The following is an 11,301-nucleotide window of genomic DNA, read 5'->3' as shown; positions in this document are numbered from 1 at the left end:
TTGCCGCTTCCGGAACCTGTGCTACAGTGGCGCCTGACTCGAACGAAGGTCTAGTGCTGACTCATCAGACACCGGCGGGACCGATGCGATTGTATTTAAGTAACAGTCCAGTAAAAACATATCATCGTAACCAAACTAATAATCAACCTCCATCACTACACCATTCAGAAGGCAGTTTATCTTCAAAACTCCCCTTCCATTAACACATTTGTATGAAAAGGTAAGCTTCCTTTGTTGCTGCTCTTGGTGAGACATATTTTTAACTATTGTCCAGTAAAGAACAAGATGCCACCATAGAAGAGATACAGTCAAATTTCGACCAAGCTGTCGACAGGTGCCGTTAAATATCTATCAGTTTCCCTTCATACTTTGTTAATCTTCCGTTCAAACAGTTTCGATGACATGAATCTAAAGCCGGAACTGCTCCGCGGTGTCTATGCATATGGGTTGGTTTTAAATAATTTCTACCTTGCTATATCTGCCTTTCTAATACCTTTGCCAAAGGTTTGAAAGACCTTCTGCGATCCAGCAACGCGCCATCATCCCGATCGCAAATGGCAAGGATGTCATTGCTCAGGCCCAGTCTGGCACAGGAAAGACTGCTGCTTTTGCCGTGTCCCTTTTGCAGAAAGTTGATGTCGACCTCCAAGCGACGCAGGCGATCATCCTAGCACCCACTCGTGAGCTCGCTGCGCAGATCCACACAGTCGTCGTCGCCCTTGGAGACTACACAGATGTAACCAGTCTGGCTTGTGTGGGTGGTACCAGCATCCGCGAAGATATGGCAAAGCTCCGCGATGGCGTTCAGATTGTCGTCGGTACTCCTGGTCGTGTTCTCGACATCATCCGCCGAGGGTTACTTAACACTAGTGCGGTAAAGGTCCTCTGCATTGACGAAGCAGATGAGATGCTTTCCCAGGGATTCACTACCCAGATCTATGATACGTTCCAGCTTTTGCCTAACGACATCCAGGTCGCTTTGTTCTCCGCTACCATGCCTGCGGAGGTCTTGGATGTGACGACCAAGTTCATGCGTGATCCCATCAGAATCCTCGTCAAAAAGGACGAGTTGACTTTGGAGGGTATCAAACAATTTTACATTGCTGTGGAGAAGGAGGGCTGGAAACTCGACACACTGTGTGATATCTATGACACCGTCAACATCACCCAAGCTGTCATATTCTGTAACACCAGGAGGAAGGTCGATGTCCTGACGGAGCAGATGCAGAGTCGCGAATTCACGGTGTCAGCTATGGTATGCGCTGTTCAATTGCTCGCAAGGATTGCTGATTGAAGAAACTACAGCACGGTGACATGGATCAACAAGAACGTAAGAATCTCATGAAGGAGTTCCGTACGGGAGCCTCTCGTGTACTCATCACGACGGATTTACTTGCTCGTGGGATTGACGTACAACAAGTGTCTTTGGTGATCAATTATGACCTGCCGACGAACCGAGAGAATTACATCCATCGCATAGGTCGTGGCGGTCGCTTTGGAAGAAAGGGTGTTGCTATCAACTTTGTCACCAGCAGTGATGTGCCCATGCTGAGGGATATCGAAAGTGAGCAGGAACTTCTGTTGCGATTTTTTTCACACTGACATCTGGGTGTTTCAAGAGTTTTATTCTACTCAAATTGATGAGATGCCGCTCAATGTCGCGTTTGTAAATTTCAATGTTCCTTTCTACCAGCTACTGATATGATCCTTAGTGACCTTATCTGATTGGGCGAAGAGTTATGTACACTTGTTTATCCGAATTGTGTAATAGGCGCGAATGTCATGATGTGTCTCTTTGTCCACTACCCACCACTATCATTTATGTCTGAACGCTATGAACAGTTTTGCTTTGAAAATGTTTACGTCCTACATTTTGGCTGCAATGATTTGGATTCATCGGTAAATCAAGCATCTTATTGCAGCAATAATTCGGCGTGGCGCAGAGTCCGTGGAGTGCGTTGGGTATAGCGACGCCGGTATATGGCTCTGACGATTTCACTTAACAAGCCTCTCTACCCTTCCAGTCTATCTCGCCAACGTCGAATCTCAGTTGACCTACGTTCCAAGCGCTACATTTACGACAGTGTGTCCTCCAAGTCAGCTAACGAGTCGCCTCTTCTCTCTGACACGTACACTCAAAGAAGCTCCATGGACAACAACAAATCGAACCGGTCCAAGGGCAGAGAGGGAAAGGCGAGGTCCTCTATCATCTACAAGAAGTCCGTTCAGCACACCGACCCTGCTGTCGACACCGATCTCACTTCCACCGCACCTGTGTCTAAACCCAATTTGTTGAGCTGCATTTTCGTCACCGCTTGGGAATGGACCGTTGGCGCTGCAGTTTCTCGCAGGAGGTTGTCGCGGCGTCGTTCGCTGAAGCCACTTCATCTCGTTTCCCGCCATTGCAATTCCCAGCTTCGTCCTTGGCACCTTCTTCTCATGTTTCTATGGGACTCTTCCCTGAAGCCGATGTTGGTTCTTGTGGGCCGGCAAGTCGGTGAGCGGGATGAGGCACGGAGATCATTATCCCTAGCCGCTTTAGCCGGAAGCTTACGAGCTCATTGGCAGTCATTAGTTGACGGAGGTCTTCTGTTTTCTGTTTTCCGTTTCTACAGGCTACTTTTTGCATTCCTTTTCGAATTGCACTCTCGTTACCTCCACGCCTTTTCGCGCTACTCTTATTACATGGACACATGATAAATTCATGAATATAGGACATGCATGATAATAATGACATTAATGATGTTACAGACGGAAGCAAGGAAATAAGTAGAAGACATAAATACATATATGTTGCCTAAAAAGACCCTACCGACAAGCTTCGTGGGCATCTATGCATGCATCCAACAAGCACGCGTAGCTGTCATCGGGACTCGCTTCTCGCAATCGCTGAGCCACTGCGTCAGAGATGGGGGAAGGGCTATAGATGAGATCTTAGCGACACGAGTAGCAAGATTCGGAAAGAGACGTACTCGATGCTGCCATAAGCAACCTCCACTCCGTATTGGACAGATGCAACAGAACAAGGCCATTTGGAGAATACACCCAAATCAAAGTGGAATGAGACCAAAACCTTCGCCTTCTTGGGGGGAAACATCATGTTTACGACCGCAGTGAAGGACGGGTTCTCAGAAATACAAGTCGTTATGTCCACGGGGAACCTTATAGATATGTACGAAATTTGAAGGCGTAGCTGAGAACAGGATGACCAGTAATCACGAAGAAGGTGGAAAATCTGATAATGGATCAATATAGACGACCACATTATTGAAGCAGAGATTACTGACCTGCCGAGTCGTCATTGCATCGGCGTTGTGAACAAGATGATTGGCTGCTGATACTAAAAATCGGCTGAGACGAGGGAAATCGTCCTTATACTTGAAGCGAACGGCATCTAGCGTCTGAACTTCCACCTTTTGGACGACTGGTAAGAAGTTAACGCATGGTATGCACACACGGAACTGTGAGGCATAAACATATTCAAAAAGATGTGAGTCCACTTTAGCCACGTGGAACATGTGCATATCTTCTAGGGCTTCAAGCTCACCTGAAAGTGAGGGTCAGAGAAAAAAATCTTCACAAGAAAAAAGAGCTAACTTCGTAACCTGAAGACCTCAGTCTCTGTGCTGTGGGTCTGCATATGCAAAATGCGATTTGCTTCCGATATCGCGGCATTCGCTTGGCGCCGTTGAAGTTCGATTTCCTCCAGGCGTTCACCTAGCCATTTTAATTGATCATTCCCCTCAGACACTTCAGCTTTGAGAGCATCGACTTCAATACTGGTACAGAGTCAGAGCACAGACACGTAAAGTTGCAACAGACGTACTTTTGCTCAGCAATCGAGGCTTTGAGCTCGTTTAAGTAATCCTGGTCACATTGTTCAATCTCAGCGACTTCTGCTTGTTCTTGTTGCAACTCTCGCACGATGCTGTCGTACTCCTGTTGAAGAGCAGGGACAATGTCATCTGCGTGAGCTCGCAGATCCGCCAGAGTTCTCGCGTCCTACATTAACCACGTTAAGAACGAGGAAGTGATCGGGTATGAATATCATTCACCATCTCGAGATCACTCAAGGCCTGTTCCGCCGTCACTCGCAAGCCCTCAACCCACTGTAATTTCCATTCGTACCAATCCGATTTTGCTTGGGCTCTCGTATTGGTACGGATGAGATTAAGTTGGTGCTAACATGCTGTTTGATAACAAACTGGGGGAAAAAAATCCTTGACGACATACCAATAATTCAGCTTTCCCTTCTTCGTCCGCACGCGAGAACTCGATGAATAACTCTGGTGTCATCTTCGCTGCTTCTTCCTCTGCTTCAGCGAAGACACCCTTGCTCTGTTGCATCCACGCCTGAAGATCACTTGACACGCGTGAATACAATAAGAGTTGAGGGATGTCGATGGCAACAGCAATGGTATATTCCGTCGGACGTATATCTGAGGGGTTTCGAGATTGCCTAGATGCAAGTTGTGAGGGATGCAAGGATCTCCTGGGAGCAGTCAGATCATCCATGAATTTAATGTTCGTCATTTCGAAGAACTGCTGGATGGAAATGGGCGGCTAGGAGAAGATGTATTAGACTCGTCCATACTCAGCTATAGTACTCACTCCTTCATCCTCATCCAGGTCTGGCTCGACTTCCCGTCGCCACTGTTCGGTGGCCTGCAAGTCAACGTCCATTCGAAGCTCCTGAGTTTCAGGACTTGGAGGGTCCAAAACAGAGAAAGGGTTGCCATCGGTCACGGGAGACGAAGGAGTGGGTGAAGGTGAACTAGGTGTTTCCGGAGGTACAGAACGATCAGGCGAAGAACAGATAGGTGTGCTATCTTGTACAGGAATTTCAGGATCTTGTGCTGCCATTTCAGCCTCTTCACTTGCGGGACTACCTGCGTCCCTATTGAATCGCTTCCACGCATCCATTGGACCCGACCCCAAACTCGCCCGGCCCAATGCAAGACCTGTTTTCTTTTGGGAAGACGTTCGAGTGAGAGATGGAACAAGTTCCACTTCTCGATGGGCACTGGCCAATCCTGTTGCGATGCTGCGTCTTCGAGCAAAATAACCAGAAGTGCGTTTGGTAGCTGCCATCTTCTGTGTGGAATCCTTAGATCTTATGCTCTCGAAACGCGCTTTCTTACTAGGTGATAGCGGTCGAGGGGTTGGCGTAGCTGAGGAGGCTGATGTGCGGTCATTATCATGAGCAAGTCGAGGTGAAGTGATAACGAATCGTTTGGCTGGACTGGGACTGTCCTCTGAGTTTTCATCATTTGATTGTTGAGAATGAGTGCGCTTTGAGTTCTGAGAGGATTTCGTTGGTTGCTTCGGAGAGGGCCGTGCGACTGGGGGAGCAAATGCAGCAGTAAAGGTTTTTGGTCCAACTCTAGCAGGGGATTTTCTTAATGGAGACGGCACATTGATTACGTTAGAGGAGCTAAAAACGCTTGGTTTCGAGTTTGAAAATACATTTGCCTGTTGAGATGTCGTGAGATTAGTTGCGTTTGACCTAGGCTCTGTGGGAGGTTGGACATCGGTAAACGTGGGCTGAAGTAGGACTGGGGATGGGATGGGCTGGTATACTGAATGAGTCAGTGGTGGCTCGGCTGCCGGTGATACTTGGACGGAGGGCTCTGCTTCATCCATGAATACAGCTTTCGGCCTTCCAAAAACTTTGCTGATGTTCATGGTCCGATCTACATCTTCAGCGTTATCCTCGCTCTCCACACTAGAGAAAGAATCTCCGCCGACGCTCAAGCCCAAAGATTCTCGAGCCCGTTGCAATCTTTCCAAAGCGTCACTGATTTCCATCTCTTCTGCACCGTCCATCCCCAAAAGGTCCACATCATCGTCCTCTGTATAAGGAACAGAGGACGTCCCCGCATGCGTAGCTTTTTGAAGTTGAAGCCAGACAGGATCTTGATTCGCAGGACGTAGCGCATGTGCGAGAGGAATCGTGAACTCCATCGGCTGGATATGTTCACCTTCCGACTGTGACATATCTTCTGAGAAGGACATTGATTGTTCTTCCGAAAAAGAAGCAACATCATCAGGGTCTGGCATAGAATAGGTATGTTTGTCGGACAAAGGAGTGCGTCCGGCGGTCGACATCGAACGCTTACGCAGAATATTTCCATTCAAAACCTCCGTTATCTCCATGTCATCATCAAAATCGTCGAATTCTTCGTCCAAAAGTGCTGAGGATGCACCGCCGATTGTGGTAAGGTCCATGTCAGACCCGTCGCTGGCAAACGATTGACGAAGTGAACTCTGACGACGGGATGCACTGGGGTACGCGTTCTCGTCATTGACGGGAACAGATGGCACATCGCTCTCTGATGACAGCGCTCCTGGTGATGACTGAGGTGTTCCTGTGCTGTTGGTGTTGTCTGTGCTTCCATCGAAAAGCCGAACGTACGCGTGTTCACTGAAGCTAACGCGGCGACCCATAGATTTTCGGGTAAAGTTATCATGTATTCTTGTTTGGAAATCATGGGTCATATCCATAGACTCTGTGGCATTGGGGTCGTCACCATCGTTTGCTGAGGAAGGAAATCCGGCTTGTGACTGCGAACTTCCTTGGTTCGCGGTATGAGAGTTGGCGCGAGAATCATCCTGTAGCGCTGTTTTCAAAGACGTTGCTTTGAGGATGCCTTTGGCGGGGCCCTAAAAGAGATTCCATAAGTCTTCCACAGTCCAAGAAACATGTCGCGCACCGCTGATAAACGAGATCGTGCAAACGGACTCAGCTCACTAGGAACTACACTGTGTGCTCTTCTACGACTCTTTGGCACCATGCTGCCAGCCCTATGGCTAGATACTGCAATAGATTTCCGCCTATTCGCTGCGTCCTTGATGCCCATGATCACAGAGAGAAAATAGAGTGAACTTGTTTGAAAAATTTAGAGTCGAAGACAAGAAAAGAAAATAAATGGAAGGCGGAAAATAGCGGGCAAGGCGGGTGTGGACGATGCCAGTACAGTTTGATAAGTTGTTTCGTTGACGGTCACGTATCACCTGATGTGACAGAAGCGCGCTCGCGTCCAACACGTGACGATGCGACGACGTCATCGAGATTCGTACATAATCTTCACTCAGTGCTCATCCATCATGTCTGACAGAGCTAAACAACCGACTCGAGCATCCACTAGGACGAAGACAGCGACACTGGTACCGCCGACCACCAGATCTACTCGTTCAAAAACGACAATGACAACGGCCACTGCTAAGGCAGCTACTGCTACCGAACCAATTGTCAAAAAGACGACTCGAAAACCTCTTGTAGCGAAGGGAGACAATGCAACGTCTGCAACAAAGCCTCCATCAAAGTTGGAATCTCTTCGAAAAGTCAAGGATGAGCCGTGTGTTGAACAAGAACCGATAATGGTCTGCCTTTGTCACAGTGAAAGGCCCCATGCTGACTATTCTTTCAAAAGGCATATCTCAGGATTCGACCACATCTGAGTGATGACGAAGCCAGCACTCCGTATCTTACTTGCCTCTCAGACACAACTGTTCGTATGACAGACCTGAATGACCAGCAAAATAGATATCGGGCTAGCGTCATGCCTCTATCCACCTACACCTTCTCCCGCGTGTTTACTCCCGACACCAGCCAATCGGACTTCTTTCAAAGCACCACCCTTCCTTTGGTTCGTGACGCTCTGCAGGGCCAGAACGCTTTACTTTTCGCATACGGTGCTACAAACTCCGGCAAAACGTACACCATCCAGGGTGGAAGCCAGGACGGTAGCGCTGGCATACTGCCGAGAAGTTTGGACGTCTTGTTTAACAGTACAGAGGGTCTTCGGGGGCAGACGAAGGTATGCACCTAACAAGCAGCTTCTTTGCGTCCTTTAAAGCTCATTCATTCAGTATCGGCCTGTACGCCTCCAGGGCGTTGAATTGTCTGACGCTCAAGACACAGCTGCTCTCACCCTACATCCAGAGCCATCTGTAGCTGAAGTTCTTGGACATCCTGTCGATACCTCATTCGACACTGACATCGATCCAACTGTACTCAATCTTGACAGGAACTACGAGTACAGCATATGGCTCTCGTATGCTGAAGTCTATAACGAAAAGATTTACGACCTTCTGGATTCCGTTAAAGGCGAATCGGCTACACAACCCTTGCCTCATTCCGGAAACACTAAGGCTCTCTTGCTTACGCGCAAGGCACTCACCTTGAAAACATCGCCACCTTCTGATAATGCTCATTCAGACATAAGAGGAAAGTACATCTCAGGGCTCAGACAGTTTCGCGTCGATACAGCAGCACAGGCGAAAGCCCTTGTGAAGCTCGGTCAGCTACATCGGCGCGTTTTTGGGACCCTTGCGAACGCCGAAAGCAGTCGCAGTCACGGTGTGGTTATGATAAAGATCATGAGGGGTCATCGAGGCGAAAAGAACGTAAGAAACTTAATTACAATACATTGCCACTCATTAAGCACCTTGTTTCAGGATCCAACAAGCTTGCAGATCTCGCGGCTGACACTCGTCGACTTGGCAGGTTCTGAGCGCATCAAGCACACCCATACAACAGGTGATCGACTGAAAGAAGCAGGCAACATCAACAAGTCCTTAATGGTCCTCGGCCAATGCCTTGAAGTTCTGCGGTCAAACCAAAGGAAAGTGGCCATGAGCCTTGGCCAAGAAGGCGTCGGAACACAAGCGCGAATGGATACTCGTGATGTGAAGAAAACTTTATCGATTGTGCCGTTCAGACACAGCAAACTCACGGAAACTTTAATGGATTACTTTGTGGGCGATGGCAGAACCGTATGTCCGCAGAAACCTTGTGATTGTTTTTGCTGATGATATGACATCAAGGTCATGATTGTCAATGTCAACCCTTTCGACACAGGTTACGACGAAAATTCTCACGTCATGAAGTTCGCTGCTTTAGCTAGGGAGGTGTATGTTACACCTGCACCAGCGCCCGTAAAACAAATTCCTTCCATGCTGAACATTGTACCCGGAAAGAGCACAGGTAACATCATCAAACAACTGGGGCCTTTGACGATGCGAAACCCCGACATTGTACCAAAGCCTATGCGACGAAAGGTTACGATTTCGACCGGTGGTGCCGGGAGTGGGAAGAACATGAAAGACGCCGTTCTTGAAGTGTTGGAAGGTGCGCCTCGCGAAGCCCTGCCTTGCTTGGGCTATTCTAATAGGAGTTTATAGTTGATGAAGCTGAGCGTAGCGATAACGGAGACGACGACGACGAATATCCCGCAAACCCACTCGTGGATGCTCTGTTTGAAGAAATCGACCACCTACGATTACAGGCAAGCCGTTTCATCTCAGAACTAGACAAGGATAGTTGACGACCAAATAGCTGTATGAAGCAGAGCTTCGCTGTGCTGATATAGAAGCCGACACCCGGGAGGAAGTGATGGCAGAGATGGAAGAACGCATGAGGATGGTCGAGAATACTTACGAGCGGAGACTACGGAACGAGGTCCCGCTGCGTGCTCTCTATGCGTCTATTTGTCTGATGGTATCGCCTTGTAGATTGACCAGAACAATCTTAAAACGGATGCAAAGATAGACATGCTTCATCAAGCAGGTTTATTTAGCCCCGTAAAGCAAGACAGGCTTCCCCCCGTTAGTCGCACTCAGCTACGCGATGTGAGTGACTGATATACTCCACGATAAAAAGAACTGATACGGAGGTGTTGATTTCTACGCAGAACACTGACGGTGTCGATTTGACCTTGCCTAACGAGGATTCCGACCTGACAAGTTTGGATGGAGATGAAAGCGATCCTGACAGCTTCCGCCCAAAGTCTCCATCGGCTAAAGGCAAGCCGTCATTGTGCGTACTGACCCTTGAATATGAAATAACAGCTGTGCCAATAGGGTGGAGCAACTCATCAACGGTAGCTGCTGAGCAGAAAACTACCAAACCAAAGAAGCGGTAGGGTCACGTAGCTCACTATATTGCATAGATCTCATTTCTCACAGGCTTCTTGGTAAAAATCCAGTTGTAACTGAAGAACAAATAGATATGGTCACAGCAGCAACAGAAAGACGGATTGCGAGCGGGGAATACGGGCAACCTCATCGGTTCGCCGGGCGGTAGATGGCCTCATATCTCTCGTATAGATCTAATGCTATTTTCAATTATAATGAGCGATTGCCAGATCAAGGGGTCTTGCTATACAGCTTCAGAAGCTCTTCCCATTTGAACTGCTCAGGATTGTCATGGAAGGACGTGAGCAACCTTTCGCCGGCTGGCCCTGCATCCTTCTCACCCCAAAGATAGAATTTTTGGATACCCACCGCCAGTAATTGAGCGTCCTCTTGACCCAACATATATCTCGCCTCTCCACTCGCTGTCGAAGGCGTGATTTCCCCCCTCAGAAGAACGATGCCGTGGGTGTTCACGAGATCGGTGTAGTGCGTCAAAACAAGATATGGGGTGGCAAAAGATTTACGATGTTTGTATTCCTGAAGAGGCGTGAACAGAACAGTCGAGATGGGCGGGATCGAGGATGCATCCGGTGAAGTTATTTGAAAAGGATCTTCGGTACGAGTGGGACTTGAAGGAGAGTGATGGAAGTCCCATTGCATGAAGAAGAATTCATAGTTCGCTTTGCTCTCGTTCGCGGGATTTTCAGTGTCTGGTCGAGGTAAAGGAATGATAAACGAGGGGTACTTCATGGCCACGGTTGTCATTTTCTTGTAGAGAGAGAAAGGAATGGCTGCACAAAGAAACCCGCGACCAGTACCGTCTGATCGTGAAGCATGGTAAGCTGTCCACAATGCAGAAAGTTGCTCAGGTGTGGTCTTCAGGATGCGAGGCAGATTCAAAATATCCGACAGCGGCTGATGAAGAAACTAGTTAGGCGACGAAATGACATCAAACAGAGAACACACTTTGACTGGAGCACTATCTTTACGGGTCTCGGGCTTTAGTTCGACTGATGCTCCCGATGTCTGCTCGTCGGACGATAATTTCGGCTGGGGCAGGGATGCCAGTAATTCTTGACGTTCACGCTGCCTTTGCTCCTCCAAACTTTTCTTTGCTTTCGCTTTGAGCTCCTCTACGCTCAGTCCAGTCCTGTGAGATATTGGTATGTATACTGAGAGACGTAATGGCGCGGAAATAAATTCACCGTACTGCTCAGCCCGAAGGCGTAACTTTTCAGCATATTTCACCTGGCGGTCGCCACTATGCAGACCCCGCCAACCTAGCCGCAACGTTGTCCGCCAATAAGATCCAGGACAGCAAGACGCAGTGACGTGTCGTAGAACAGTTCTAAGATGAGACATAGTCAAAAACGACGTGTGACT

The 11,301-nt window shown here is 48.4% G+C and overlaps 5 protein-coding genes across 5 annotated transcripts; 3 read left to right on the top strand and 2 right to left on the bottom strand.

Moving 5' to 3' along the window:
- The first annotated feature begins 37 nt into the window (after positions 1-37).
- Positions 38-1,828, top strand: BT62DRAFT_961764 (DEAD-domain-containing protein). Its single transcript, XM_043188606.1, has 7 exons — positions 38-220; positions 275-334; positions 393-446; positions 505-1,255; positions 1,306-1,564; positions 1,620-1,662; positions 1,713-1,828. Exons 1-7 carry the CDS (start codon positions 213-215, stop codon positions 1,723-1,725), a joined length of 1,188 nt encoding a protein of 395 aa, XP_043043644.1. The 5' UTR covers positions 38-212; the 3' UTR covers positions 1,726-1,828.
- Positions 1,814-2,762, top strand: BT62DRAFT_927457 (uncharacterized protein). The gene has a single exon (XM_043185250.1). The coding sequence runs from the start codon at positions 1,981-1,983 to the stop codon at positions 2,695-2,697; it is 717 nt and encodes a 238-aa protein (XP_043043643.1). The 5' UTR covers positions 1,814-1,980; the 3' UTR covers positions 2,698-2,762.
- Positions 2,718-6,981, bottom strand: BT62DRAFT_961761 (uncharacterized protein). Its single transcript, XM_043188605.1, has 9 exons — positions 6,714-6,981; positions 4,612-6,663; positions 4,234-4,563; positions 4,056-4,181; positions 3,827-4,002; positions 3,598-3,779; positions 3,288-3,547; positions 2,973-3,235; positions 2,718-2,920 (listed from the first exon to the last, which is right to left on the bottom strand). The coding sequence occupies exons 1-9, from the start codon at positions 6,858-6,860 to the stop codon at positions 2,809-2,811; spliced, it is 3,648 nt and encodes a 1,215-aa protein (XP_043043642.1). The 5' UTR covers positions 6,861-6,981; the 3' UTR covers positions 2,718-2,808.
- A 119-nt stretch (positions 6,982-7,100) lies between these two features.
- BT62DRAFT_984734 (kinesin-domain-containing protein) lies at positions 7,101-10,210 on the top strand. The gene is made up of 11 exons (XM_043189885.1): positions 7,101-7,383; positions 7,434-7,820; positions 7,873-8,409; positions 8,461-8,778; positions 8,830-9,133; positions 9,187-9,290; positions 9,341-9,463; positions 9,517-9,633; positions 9,696-9,807; positions 9,865-9,922; positions 9,970-10,210. Exons 1-11 carry the CDS (start codon positions 7,108-7,110, stop codon positions 10,085-10,087), a joined length of 2,454 nt encoding a protein of 817 aa, XP_043043641.1. The 5' UTR covers positions 7,101-7,107; the 3' UTR covers positions 10,088-10,210.
- Positions 9,977-11,280, bottom strand: BT62DRAFT_984733 (ATP11-domain-containing protein; the record flags this gene model as incomplete). Its single annotated transcript, XM_043189884.1, has 3 exons — positions 9,977-10,833; positions 10,885-11,068; positions 11,129-11,280. The coding sequence occupies 3 exons, from the start codon at positions 11,278-11,280 to the stop codon at positions 10,150-10,152; spliced, it is 1,020 nt and encodes a 339-aa protein (XP_043043640.1). The 3' UTR covers positions 9,977-10,149.
- Between the last annotated feature and the right edge of the window lie 21 nt (positions 11,281-11,301).

The sequence above is a fragment of the Guyanagaster necrorhizus genome (assembly GCF_019112545.1).
Source record: "Guyanagaster necrorhizus MCA 3950 unplaced genomic scaffold BT62scaffold_4, whole genome shotgun sequence".
Classification (NCBI taxonomy): domain Eukaryota; kingdom Fungi; phylum Basidiomycota; class Agaricomycetes; order Agaricales; family Physalacriaceae; genus Guyanagaster; species Guyanagaster necrorhizus.
The sequence above is the reverse complement of the archived record's forward strand: the minus strand, read 5'-3'. Positions and strand labels throughout refer to the sequence as shown.